This window comes from Acyrthosiphon pisum, chromosome A2 (assembly GCF_005508785.2).
Source record: "Acyrthosiphon pisum isolate AL4f chromosome A2, pea_aphid_22Mar2018_4r6ur, whole genome shotgun sequence".
Taxonomy (NCBI): Eukaryota; Metazoa; Arthropoda; class Insecta; order Hemiptera; family Aphididae; genus Acyrthosiphon; species Acyrthosiphon pisum.
The window spans coordinates 33,625,943-33,638,608 of NC_042495.1; the positions used below are offsets into that span (position 1 = coordinate 33,625,943).

Below are 12,666 nucleotides of genomic sequence, written 5' to 3' on the forward strand. Positions count from 1 at the left end.
TACAGGTCCGATGGGCATGCACTCGGCTGCGGCTTGACGCGACGCGAAACAACAGTCGGCGGCAACCGACGACGTGCAATCGTCACAACAACGATGTCGTTGCCGTCGATGACCGGTCTTATTATTCAAAGTCACAACAATGACCGTACTAAATTGTGCAAAGTACAAACGGCCGCGTACTTAACGTGTTTATAATAATATGTATAAATAGTAATGTTTGTATTTATTTATAACTATATAATATTATGTTATATATAGAGTGAGAGATATTTCTATTAGATTTAAGAATGTATATAATATATATATATATATATATATATATACTTAGACGGAAAAAAATAGTATACATATAACATTAATATTAATATAGTCGAGATAACTCGACCTTAGAAAGTCAACAAATATCATATAGTCGTCTTCCACCGCGCGTATATTAAAGACGAAGAAATAGTACTTACCTAATCCTCGTTAATAATATTATTGTTGGTCACGTGTACATAACAATACAATATGATGATATTTACATATTTATCATCATATCGAAAGTTTTAAGTCGAATTTCTATGTTTTGTGTGAATTATTAACGTATGTGTTTTCAATGTGATTTCTATTATTTTTACCAATTTAGTATTCTTTTTATAAATTTTACTCTTTTATATTCAATTTTTAAATGACATAAAATAACATACTTCCCATTTTATCTGCAAATATATACATGGTGAATTTTACTTAATGCATTTAAATGATACATACTCAATACAATATGATAGTACTTACTTATTTCTTAGAATTTTAATTTTTTCGAATGGCAACCCATCATATTTCTTATTTCATATTCTGAAGTCGAATGTTTTCTAAAAATTTTAGAATATGAAATTCAAAATATTGTTCTAAAGCTTAAAAAAATTATGAAAACAATATTTTTTCACAAACTTGTCGACTGCGAAAACCCGTGTAATATGTCTTAAGTTTGAAAAATTCACTTTGTAGGATGATAGTGTATATGTAATAAAATATATCAAGTGCTACACATAACAATTTAAAAATGACTGGTGTGTGGACGTTATTCTTGTAGATGGCGTTGATGTCATTATATAATTTGACGCACATAATACAACTCTAGCACATTGTTACAGTTAGATTATTTAATATAATATATTATTATTTTTATTATTATTATTATTATTATTAATATAATACAATATATCGATGCGATCGGAATATCGTAATAACGGTTTATAAAAAAAATATTCCGCACGTAATACGGTCTTCATCGAGTTTTCTTAATCATATAACAAGCAACGGTTCTTGAAAATATTTTTTTTTCGTTTTTATGCCCTCGCATTGTCATTAGTCAAGTCCTATTTAACGACCAAATTTGTTTATTAGTATTATTAATATTTTTTTTTTTTCGTAGGAATTAGTGAGATTAATTTATATTTATATTCGTTTCATTAAGTGCGGTTTGAATGCGTATAAAAGAAATGCACACATTGTAACTTATAACGATGACGGGCGCTAAGCCGCCAAAGTCATCATTTACATATAGGTACCAGCTATAATAATAATATTATGTTAGTTTATGAATCTATTTTTGTTTAAAATTTTAACATTCGGTTGTACGATCTCTAGTATTCTTTATGCTCGACAAAACATAACGAAAACAATATTTATATAGTATTGTAATATGATATATATATATATATATTTTTTTTAACATTACCTATATAATGTTTTGTGCAATTTAATTTAATTTTGTTTATTTCCAAGTAGATCTCAAAAAAGTAGATGTTTTGACAATTTTTTAATTAAATTAATCTCGAATGTATATTTTATACTTTGGTCCTCCTCCGGATGAACGAATTTTCAACACAATAATAATACATTCTACCCGGCCAACGAACGGCCATCTGTCTTAATATAAACAATTATAATTACGATTGCTTTCTATATAGTAGTTTCGTATTTTCGTATTTTTCGAGTATACTTAGGTGCGTTTATTGAAATACATTACTCCCCCCCCTACCGTCACGGCCGCACAATATAGGTATTATATAATATAAAATAATAATATACATCGACAATGTTCCAAAAATGTGTATACGGTTTTTTTTTTATATATATATAATTTTCATAATATTATTATTGTTATTAAATATTATTTATAAAAAATATTATTTTATGAAGTGTGAAAAAGTCTTCGCCCCAGACAGTAATTTTAAAGCGAAATAGTTATTAAACTGGACGAAGTGTCAGCTTTTACATAATGTTATGATATAATATACAATAATTATAAGTCTCGTGTTTATCATCTATAACGTCTATATGTAATCGTAACGTGTATATAATATATATACATAATACATATGTATGTTATGTATATATAATAGTATACATAGGTTTCAGACTTTCAGTTGGCCGAAATAAATACGAACAATAATATACCGAATATATAATATATTATACCACTCAAGTCGCAATAAATTACTAAAAAAAGAGGGATGGATTACGCAAATACCTATATACTGTAATATATTATACCCTGGATACCTATGTATCGTTTAATCTCGATCATATAACGATAATTGTCTGCCTAAAGTGTCTACGTCGTTATTGAATTTTAAAATGTTTTATTCGTAACATGTATGGATGTTTTTATGTGTGATGTAGGCACTTTGTAAAACTCTAAATATTTTATACTGCCCTAACCAATGTATTATATAATGTGAATATTAAAAAAAAAAAAACATCCGATGACTAATGTTTTGTATTCGCCATTTGGCTTCAATAAAAAATTCCGTTTGCCAATCGAAAAAATAAGCGATTTTTCGTTGTATAATGTCTTGTATAGTTTAATACTTTAAATGATATAATATAATTTTGTCCGTTGAACAATACAATTTACGATTTCAAGTAATAGTATTTCTCATCGCGTCCGTTTTTCCATTTTGGTTGTAACTACATCGCGTAAACATGTCACTATAATAAAATTTAGTAATCGAATTTTGTATTATTACCACCCTAAGCTCATATATAGGTTAGGTTTGGTGTATGATCTGTAAGTTACTACATATCTTATTTTGCTCGATGTCTCTCTGACTTTGAAATAATTCATTGTCGTGCATTAATATATCATATAGATATAGGATATAGATATAGGTACCTACAAATATTATTATGATTAAATTCTACTTTTGTTTCGTTCGATTAGATGTATAATAATATGCAGGTTAAGAATATATAGACCAAAATAATAATTTATGCTGCTATCTGTGTTTTTGTAGTGCAATAATATAATAATCGTTGAATATTATAATATATATACCCGTGTTGTTAATTAATTATACATTATTACTATTTTTACGTTATAGTTGTAGTGTTTTAAAATTAAATTAAATATAAATTAAATGTGTGTGTGTGCGTGTGAAAACAATGTTTAATTATTTTGTAACCTAGAAATTGTGATTCACTTCACATATTTTAAAGTCTACTTATTATCTGGTATAATACGTAGTTTTTTTATGGTTGACCGTAGATCAACCCCTTTGTATTTAAGTCGTCTCCAGTCCCTTTTAGTCAATTATAATATTATTAAATACATGAAAATAAAGTGTACGTACATAATATGTTTTTTAGTTAATTATTATAGTTTCAATTTTATTATTATTATTATTAATACCTACCTAATTGTACACCTAATCGTCGTCTAGTACCAATACTTGTATGACATTATTAATATTACATTTTTGTTTTAATTTGAATACAATATATTATATTATTATAGACCTTTGAAAAATACATTTAATGTGCGTTTTATGTCTTTTATTCTTAAACCTTGAGCCTTATATTCCATTTTTGGCCACGACTCAACGACAACATCACCAATAATGGTGTCATAATACACAAATAATAATGCTATCATAATACACATAATTCGATACGTACCAGTCTTATAACGATAGGTGGTATATACTCGATACTCCTTAACAAAGTATATATCTTCTTAAAAAAAAAAAAAATTGAACCTCTCATTATTATTTTACAAGAATTTTGAATTGAAGAGAAAATACGTAGTAGACGTCGAGCTGCTGCAGCTAGGTGTAAACAATTTACTATAATTAACAACCATCGGAATTTTACAGATTGTCTATGTAATAAACGAAGAAATATTTTGTTGTTGGTATAAAAAATTTATATAATTTCCACACTACGTCTAAAGCATCGGCGGGTCGAGTCCATCGACCGTCGATGTTGTGGCCTGCAGGCCCATAATTGTAGACGATTGTCCGCAGTCGTCTTCGTGGTCGCCGTCGACGTCGTCACCGTCACCGGTGCAGTTGATCTGCTCGATCGACAAGTATTCGGCCATCAGCGATTCGATCTGTTCGTGGGCGACTCGGAATTCGTCGGAATCCATGCCCTCTTCCATGTACAGGTGTAACAGCTCCCGCTTGGCCAACATGGACGCGGACCGCCGGAAGTACCGTTCGAACACGTCCCGCACCGCCGTCGTATTGGCCACCACTGTGCCGCTACTCTTGAGTCCGTGCGACGGTACACCGTAAATGGCCGTCTTGAGGTTGTCCGGTAGCCAACAATGTTCCGGGGCCGTAGTCCGCCCCGTGCAAGGCTGCAGCGGTACGTGGCCACTGCGTGGTTCGATCGCAAAACTTCTGCCCCGAAACGTCATGACGGCGGCCATCACGACGGCCGCGACGGCACCGGCGTCGGCGCAACGCCGCTGCAGCCGCACCGCTTCGAACAGGTGCGTGGCCAGCTCGGGAACGGTGTACGCGCACGCGTCCGTTTGCCCGCGGAACGTGAGCGGCGCGAATCCCGGCAAAAAGAAGTGCTGTCTCGGATACAGCACCAGGTTGGCGGTGCACTTTTTCATGTCGGCGTTCAACCGGCCGGAGAACCGGAGCCCGGTCGTGGTGCCAGACATGATCTGCGTCACCAGGTGGTTGAGATCTGCGTACGCGGGGGCAGCGGACGCGGCACCACCGCAGCACGCGTCGAACAGCGCCCGGTTGTCTGCCAGATACGTGGCGCGCGAGCAGCCGATCAGCCTGGCCAAGGACAGCGACGCGTTGTACGACTCGGCGGGCTCGTCCGACACGGCCGTCCACGGCGCCACGCTGTACGTGTGTGCCGCCCGGTTCGGGTACGACGCTCGGACATTCTTCAGCACGCGTCCGCCCAGACCGGAACCAGTTCCGCCACCCAGCGAGTGCACCAACTGGAACCCTTGGAGCCGATCGCACCGCTCCGCTTCCGACCGGACCGCGTCCGCAACGCGTCTCGACATCTCGCCGCCACCGTAATAGCCCTTTGCCCAGTTACTTCCGGTTCCGCCATGTCCCCCCACAAAGTTTTCCTTCCGGTACGCGTTTCCGCCACACTGCCGCCCGCCGATCGTGTTCAACAAAGTCGAATCGGAGTCCACGAGCACCGCGCGAGGCACGTACACTCCATCTGCGCAGTTCAATTAATTCATTTTAAGGGCGTTGACCCGGTGCGTTTTTTATAGTACAAATACACGTCTTACAGGAAAACTCTCAGGCCGCTGTAGAATAGGCGGATTTTGTTAAATTTTTTTTTTATTTAAAAAAAGATAATATTTTTAAGGTCGGAGCGAAGCTCGATAGTTTGTTTAAATGCTTACCAAATGTTTATATTGCCATTTTCTATTAAGAATAGAATGTTTTTAAAATATGGCACCTCGGGATTTTATAGACTTATGTAAACTTGCAATTTTTTATAATTGTACGGAGTATAATAATGTCACGTAAAATGTGATTCAATAATTTTTGAAAATTCAATAGTCGTAAAATATTCTTATATTATAGCTATAGGTATTGGCTCCAATTGTATTCTTATATAATGTTATCAACATTTAAATCCGCATATAAGTAGGTACAGTATTTTTACCTTTGGATTCATCGTAATACACATTTATGCGCTCCAACTGCTCGTCTTTTGAATAACCGGCAAATTTACCTTGCTCGTCAAGTCCATGTTCGTTAGATATGGTTTTCCAAAACTATAAAAGATTATAGAAATGTCATCATTGCAAATATAACTTAGCGATTATTTAACGCCAACCGACAACCAGTCGACAAAAAAAAATTGTACGACTCAAGTACAATAAACTTGAATCGGTACCTATACCTACGGATCAAAATTATTGAATCAAAGGCAGTGACGGATCTAGGATTTTTTTTATGCTGTGTGCTATGTTGGTAATGAAACATCTTAGCCTAGTGCCTACTTATCACGAACAATACAACTTCGCGGTAAAAACAAATTTAACAAAATTTTTTAGTATAGTACATATAGCTTACGTTTTACATAATACCTATCTGAAATCTAAGTAACTTATGACAAAAAAAAAAGTAAATTAGTTTTGTATCAGGGTGTTTTTAAAATTGAATTTATATTTGTAGTAGGCTATTATAGGCTATTAAATAGTAATACTTTTAATAGTTAAAAACTCAAGTCGGCCAGACCACAATGTAGTTGTGAGTGAAGTACGAAAATAAAACAAAAAACCACCTACATTATACTTCCTGTATAATTAGGTCGACCAGACAGTCGATCACGGATGATTTCAAAATCGACTCCCCTTGCCGGTTAGAGTTTATTATTTTATATTAATTATTAATCCCCTAATAAATCCCGGTGACCGCTGTCGATAATGGTTGTAGCCACTTGTAGGGGTGACACGTCAAAATATCCTGCGTAAATAATAATAAACCTTTTTTGTGAAAGTTACATACATATTTTAATATTTACATTTATTGAACACAAAAAAAAAACAATTGTTAAAATAAATATTAGAAATATCTATTGTCAAAAATCAGAAAAAAATGAATATGTAGGTGTATAGGTAACTGTAATACGCAGGTAGCAATAGTTAAAATAAAAATGTTTAAATAAATATTAAAATATATTATATCTATATAATAAAATTAAGTGGCGGGATAATCGTGACCATTTTTCTCAAGAGATATTAGACCGATTCAATTTATTTTTTTTTCAATACATTCTTTTCGTCGAGAAGAAGAACGTATCGCCAATTATATTCGTGTTAGGACGCCACTGGTAGGGGCTCAAACGGGGATTATGAGATTTATGATTGAAATTTTCGTTTATTAATGATTGCTATTGGTTACAGGAGAAATATTTAGTAGAAATTAGTATTTATTTGTTATTAGTCCCCATTGGGCACACCAGGGACAAGCATGAGTAATCACAATATTTTAAGAGTTATATTTTTTTACGCGCAACGGAGTGCACGGGATCAGCTAGTATATAATATTATTAATATTAATATTTGAGATTATTAGCTCATTTAAGAGGTACCACGACACACCCGAGAATGAAAAAATTTACATTAGCTGAAACAATGAATGACGCACTTGGCTTTGTCAACTATCGTACTTGGCAGACATTATTAACAAAATTAACGACTTAAGTCTTTCCTTACAAGGTAGAACTTTGACCATTTTTTATGCGAGCCACAGAGTATGTGCATTTAAAAGAAAACTCCATTATTGGGCAGAGTGCATTTCTAAAAGAGAGTTTGAGTATTTTCCAATAACGCAAGCTTTTTCGGAGGAAAATGAAGAACAGGCTCCCATTATAGCATTATCAACGAGATTTCTGAATACTTCAAACAGCTGAAAAATTAATTTGATCAATATTTCCCTACAGATCGATAAGTGTTGTTGAAAGACCATGAATAGATACTGAATCCATTTTCGGTTTTTGAAAAACCCTCATGTTTGTCTTCGATTTAATATGAGAGTTTGATCGATATTACTTCAAATTCGACATTGAAATCCACTTTCAGCAGCAATTCTTACGTTCAATTTTGGCTAAATTTGAAAAATACAAGTTTTGATGATTTGAATAAAAAAGCAATAACAATACTCCTACCCTTTGCTACAACTTGTTTATGCTAGGCAGCAGTGGCGGCTATCTTATGGTGAATGTATTGCTTGAGCAACACACACAACATTTGGTGGGTGGGTGGGTACCCAGATGGGTGATTGGATGGATCTTGGGTACTTGTGTACATTTTTATTATACTATGATTTATAATATTAAAACAAAACAATACTAAATACAAGTTCTGGAATAAATCGTTTTCAGACGAATATGTTATGATTAATAAATAATTATGTTATGTAATTTTTTATGCTTAGTTATAAATAAATAAAGATTTTATAAAATTAGCATAGAAATGTACATAGTAATAATATAGTATATTATATTATTTACTGCTTTAATATATTGCCTATAGGTAATTCTTCCTTGAAGTAATTTATTATATCTCAATTTAAAACTAAACTATGACTAACCAAAACTTTTGAAATTATGAGACTATAATATTATTATATTATCATCATCATTATTTTTTATATAATATATACAATATTGTATAGTATTATACAGTATATAGTTTTTGATTTGGTTGTTCTTGTTTTCAACTTTAAAGTAATAGGTTATAAGTATAATTAATTTTGTAACTAATTTATACCTAATATAGTGTTGTATATTTTTTTTAAATTATCACACAGTTTAAATAAGACCCAACAATTGGAAAAATATGTGAACCCATTGATGATTGAATATTGGTAATTTTTATTTTCTAATAAATATTGGAAGGTGGGTGGGTCCTCAAAAAATAAATTTTCAGCAACACATATTTTTTTGAGGATAGCCGCCACTGCATAGGCAGGATTTTCGGCCTATAAGGCTACTAAAACCGGCTGTAGCCCATAAGCGCAAGTATGACCCAAACGAAACCTAAAAGCGCAAAAATAAATAACCCATAAGCGCAAATCAATTTTACAAAAAAAAATTGTAGTCATTATTAATAATTAATTAAGCATTTACAGTGATATTGAAATAAGCTCAAAAAATCAGTGAAAAATAAATATTAGAATTTTGAGTATTATTTTAAATTAGTCAAAAAAGTATTATGAATAAATAAATAAATATATTAAACTATCTAATATAATAATGAGTAGGTACTTTAAAATTAAATTTGAAATTTGAAGCCCACTGTCTTTAAGTATTCCAACCTGGTAATTTTCTTTTCTTTACAGAAGGTCCAAGTTTTTTATGGCTTAAAATTTGTGATACCTACGTAGTTTTTCGACCGTTTGACTGTAATTTTAAATAAACTTTTAGTTCTTTAATCACTTTTAATAAAATTTTAATAAAATTATAAATATATGGTTGGGGGGTTATAAAATTGAACCTTTAAATGCCTGTGATATGATTCTGGATCATTGGTAGTTTTTGGCTCTATCGAAGGTAGCTCAGACCTTTTGTGTAAGTTAATGTAAATGACATTTTAATAATACATTTTTGAAGACTTATAATTTTAATTTTAGCGAAAACCGGACACAGTATACGATTGAAAAATGTCACTCAAATTTCAATTAAAAATAAAATAATGTATCAGGTAATACAATTTATTTTTGCGCTTTTATCCCACTACCAAGGTACAAAAGCGCAAATTCGTTTTGCGCTTTTGAGTTATCGGAAAAAAAGGTCGATTTGCGCTTTTGGGTTTCACCGGTAAAACCAAATACCGCAACCTGATCTCCGTATCCAGTTGTCTCAAATTGAACCAGATATTGTTAAACTTTCCAAAAATAAGCAGCCTCAAATATCTCATTAACTAGTTATTAGTTTTTCACTATTAAAGCAGTATTTTTTTTTTTTTTTACTTTCAACTATAAAATTATAATTTATTAATAATATGTTCGATAAAATTATTTAAATCAGTTATGAATGAAAACTAGTGTTTATTTTTATCACGTGCCTCGTGATATTCACAGAAGGTCACCTAACAAAATTTGTACAAACAAAAGGGCATCGCCGGCTAAAAAGGTTGAGAACCGCTGACCTATACCATTAACAATATAACGAATAACAGACAATCAATTTAGATAGATAAAGTGCGATTATTGTTGAGCGATTATTAGGTACTTCTCGTCTAATCGCAACTTTTATAATGAAGGTCAAATGTTGAATAAATATTTACGCGTGATATTTTGTCATGGAATACTTTTGCGGGAATATTTTGATTTTGGGATATTTTGTCGTGGAACCACTTGTAGGCGTGTATTTTTATGTCTCCCTTAAAGGAAAATAAATCATATTGTCGCAATCCTCAATATTAGGGGATTGACTAGTCGCTAGCTGTTGTGCAGCCAGGAAGGTACTATAGCCCAGTGATCTTCAACCTTTTTGGACTAGCGACCCACTCTTTTAGGCCCACATTTTTCGCGACCCATGTAAGCTTTGTAGAAAAACAAAAACAAAGCTATAATTGCTTAATGCCTTGTATAGTATACTACCTATTATAACTGAATATACTGTGATTTGATATCCATTATATTATAGAATATAGATTATATAAACTGCATTTTTATTTATTTCATTTATTAAATTTATTTTTTATTTTAAAAAGAAGACGTACCTATGTGATCGTGAGTCGTGATCCAATTTTAAAGCTGACGAGACCCAAAAATGGATAGCGACCCACCGGTTGAACACCACTGCTATAGCCTATAGATATTACTATACCTATCTATATTAGCGTTGAGTAGCTATCATAAAGACTTCGCTGTAAAGTAATTTTACTAAACTGTCAGTGTACCATTGTAATTTGTAGCATCCATTATTGTACCTCCGAGCTACCTACATAAGCTGTATAGAAGGCTCAACTACATCATTGTTGTTTTTAACAGCTAAACATTTAAAATATATATATTATTTAATATTTTGTTATATTATAATGGGTGGCCATCACAATAGGTAACAGCCAATTTAGGAGGATGGAAGGTAAACCATTGATATATGTACCTATAAGTTAAATATTATATAGGTACCATTAGATTAATGGTAGATAGTATTAGAGCCCCGCGGACGAGAAGTTAAAATCGTTATTATTGTACGTCTAGACTCTATTATGTACGTTGTAATTTCTCATTTTTGTTCGTTTGTTTTTACGGATATCTGCGATTTTGATAGCGCCCGCAAACAATTTATCAAAAAAAAATAAAATATTATCACTTATATATAAGCATAGGAATGTTGTACCAATATGTAACCATCATATTAATATATTAATCGTATACGATTATTTAATAAAAAAAAAAATTGTAATATAAATATACCTATGTTATAGATGTTATAAATCTTTTGGGCTCATTAAAAGGTAGGTACCTACTGCTATTATGGTTCATAAAGATTTAAAAATTAATTTTAATCTTTTCAAAAACTATTATCATTTTGAGTATAGCATATTAAAACTACTCTAATTTCTAATGTATAATTAATATATAAGTATTAAGTATGCTATTATGTCTTATTCATATACTATTGTTTTCAGTTATTATTATTATTAACTTCTTTTTTTTCTCTTCTATTATAATATATTGTAACTATGATATATTTTTCTGGTTCAGTCTACTTATAATATTATGTTACTATTTAAATATCTATATTAATTGTTATACACTATTTCAAGAACTCATCACCTTCAATACAAGCACCAGCTTAAAGAAGGCCAGCAAATTATTATCTATTGATGCATTATATAATCTATTGTAATAAATAATAAATCTAAACTTCCAGATTCGTAATGCGGCCCTTAAAAAATATCAATCGGTGACCCCTGCTCTGGAGTGCAGTCTAATATAGGTTTACCTACTCTAGTGCGGTAGAGGTAGCGGTAGCGGTAGAGGAGGCCCGAACCTTGTTCGAACTTTAAATGTGCTCATTATATAAAAGTTACGGCAAATATAAAATATTATTTCGAGAAAAAATACATTTTTTATGCATCACACGTACGCTGTCTCCGATCCGATTGCCACAACGACCAACTTGAATTTGCAATATTTCTCCCATGCCGCCTGTGCTGATCACTACCACCAGCGGATACAGCTGTTAAAAAGTTATTCTGGAATGTTACGAATCTCGATCACATCACTCCATTTTAGATTGTTTGAAAACAAACAATTTTTATCTTCCAATCGTATATATACGTGATGATAACGTGGCAACTAGCAGCAGCTGAGAGAAAAAGTCCCTTGACAACAAATGTCCAATATGCTCCTATAGTAGCGTAGGAAGTGTTTAAATAATATTCAAACATCGACTTTCGAAATTATTAATATTATTTATGCGTATATTTAGGTACTAGGTAGGTACCTACCTACAAGTATTTATTTATTTATTAATGCGGACAACCGATTCACATTATATTTGTACAAATAACAATAATATAATATAATTTAAAATAATAAGATATAACATCATAAAAGATAATTAGACTAATACATATAATAATAATAATAATAATAATAATGATAATAATACACATACGATGTTTTTTAAAGTAATTTACTTTTTCTTGAATACATTAAAATGTTTATTGGGTCGTTTGACGTATACTTTTTAGAAGTGTGAGGAATATAAAATAACTGATTGTTGCGAGTGCATAGTGTTTATTAACTTTGACATTCAATTGACTTAATAAAAATGAATCATCAATCTCGTTATCCAGCAATTTGAAGATAAAGGTGTTGTATGATAGATTTTTACGTAGTTTTAAAGTTTCCAAGTTTCTTGTATGTTATA

General features: G+C 32.0%; 2 protein-coding genes across 3 annotated transcripts in view; one reads left to right on the forward strand and one right to left on the reverse strand.

Moving 5' to 3' along the window:
* Positions 1 to 3,800, forward strand: part of LOC100159234 (RNA-binding protein fusilli) — a 79,693-nt gene extending 75,893 nt beyond the window's left edge. For both annotated transcript variants that reach the window (XM_008186769.3, XM_016806011.2), the window contains exon 15: positions 6 to 3,800. In XM_008186769.3, the coding sequence (XP_008184991.1) occupies positions 6 to 37 (32 nt within the window). In that variant the 3' untranslated portion in view covers positions 38 to 3,800. The remainder of the gene's footprint in view (positions 1 to 5) is intronic.
* LOC100166084 (tubulin beta-4 chain) lies at positions 3,198 to 12,183 on the reverse strand. The gene is made up of 3 exons (XM_001946941.5): positions 11,878 to 12,183; positions 5,932 to 6,043; positions 3,198 to 5,475 (listed from the first exon to the last, which is right to left on the reverse strand). The coding sequence occupies exons 1-3, from the start codon at positions 11,932 to 11,934 to the stop codon at positions 4,214 to 4,216; spliced, it is 1,431 nt and encodes a 476-aa protein (XP_001946976.1). The 5' UTR covers positions 11,935 to 12,183; the 3' UTR covers positions 3,198 to 4,213.
* Between the last annotated feature and the right edge of the window lie 483 nt (positions 12,184 to 12,666).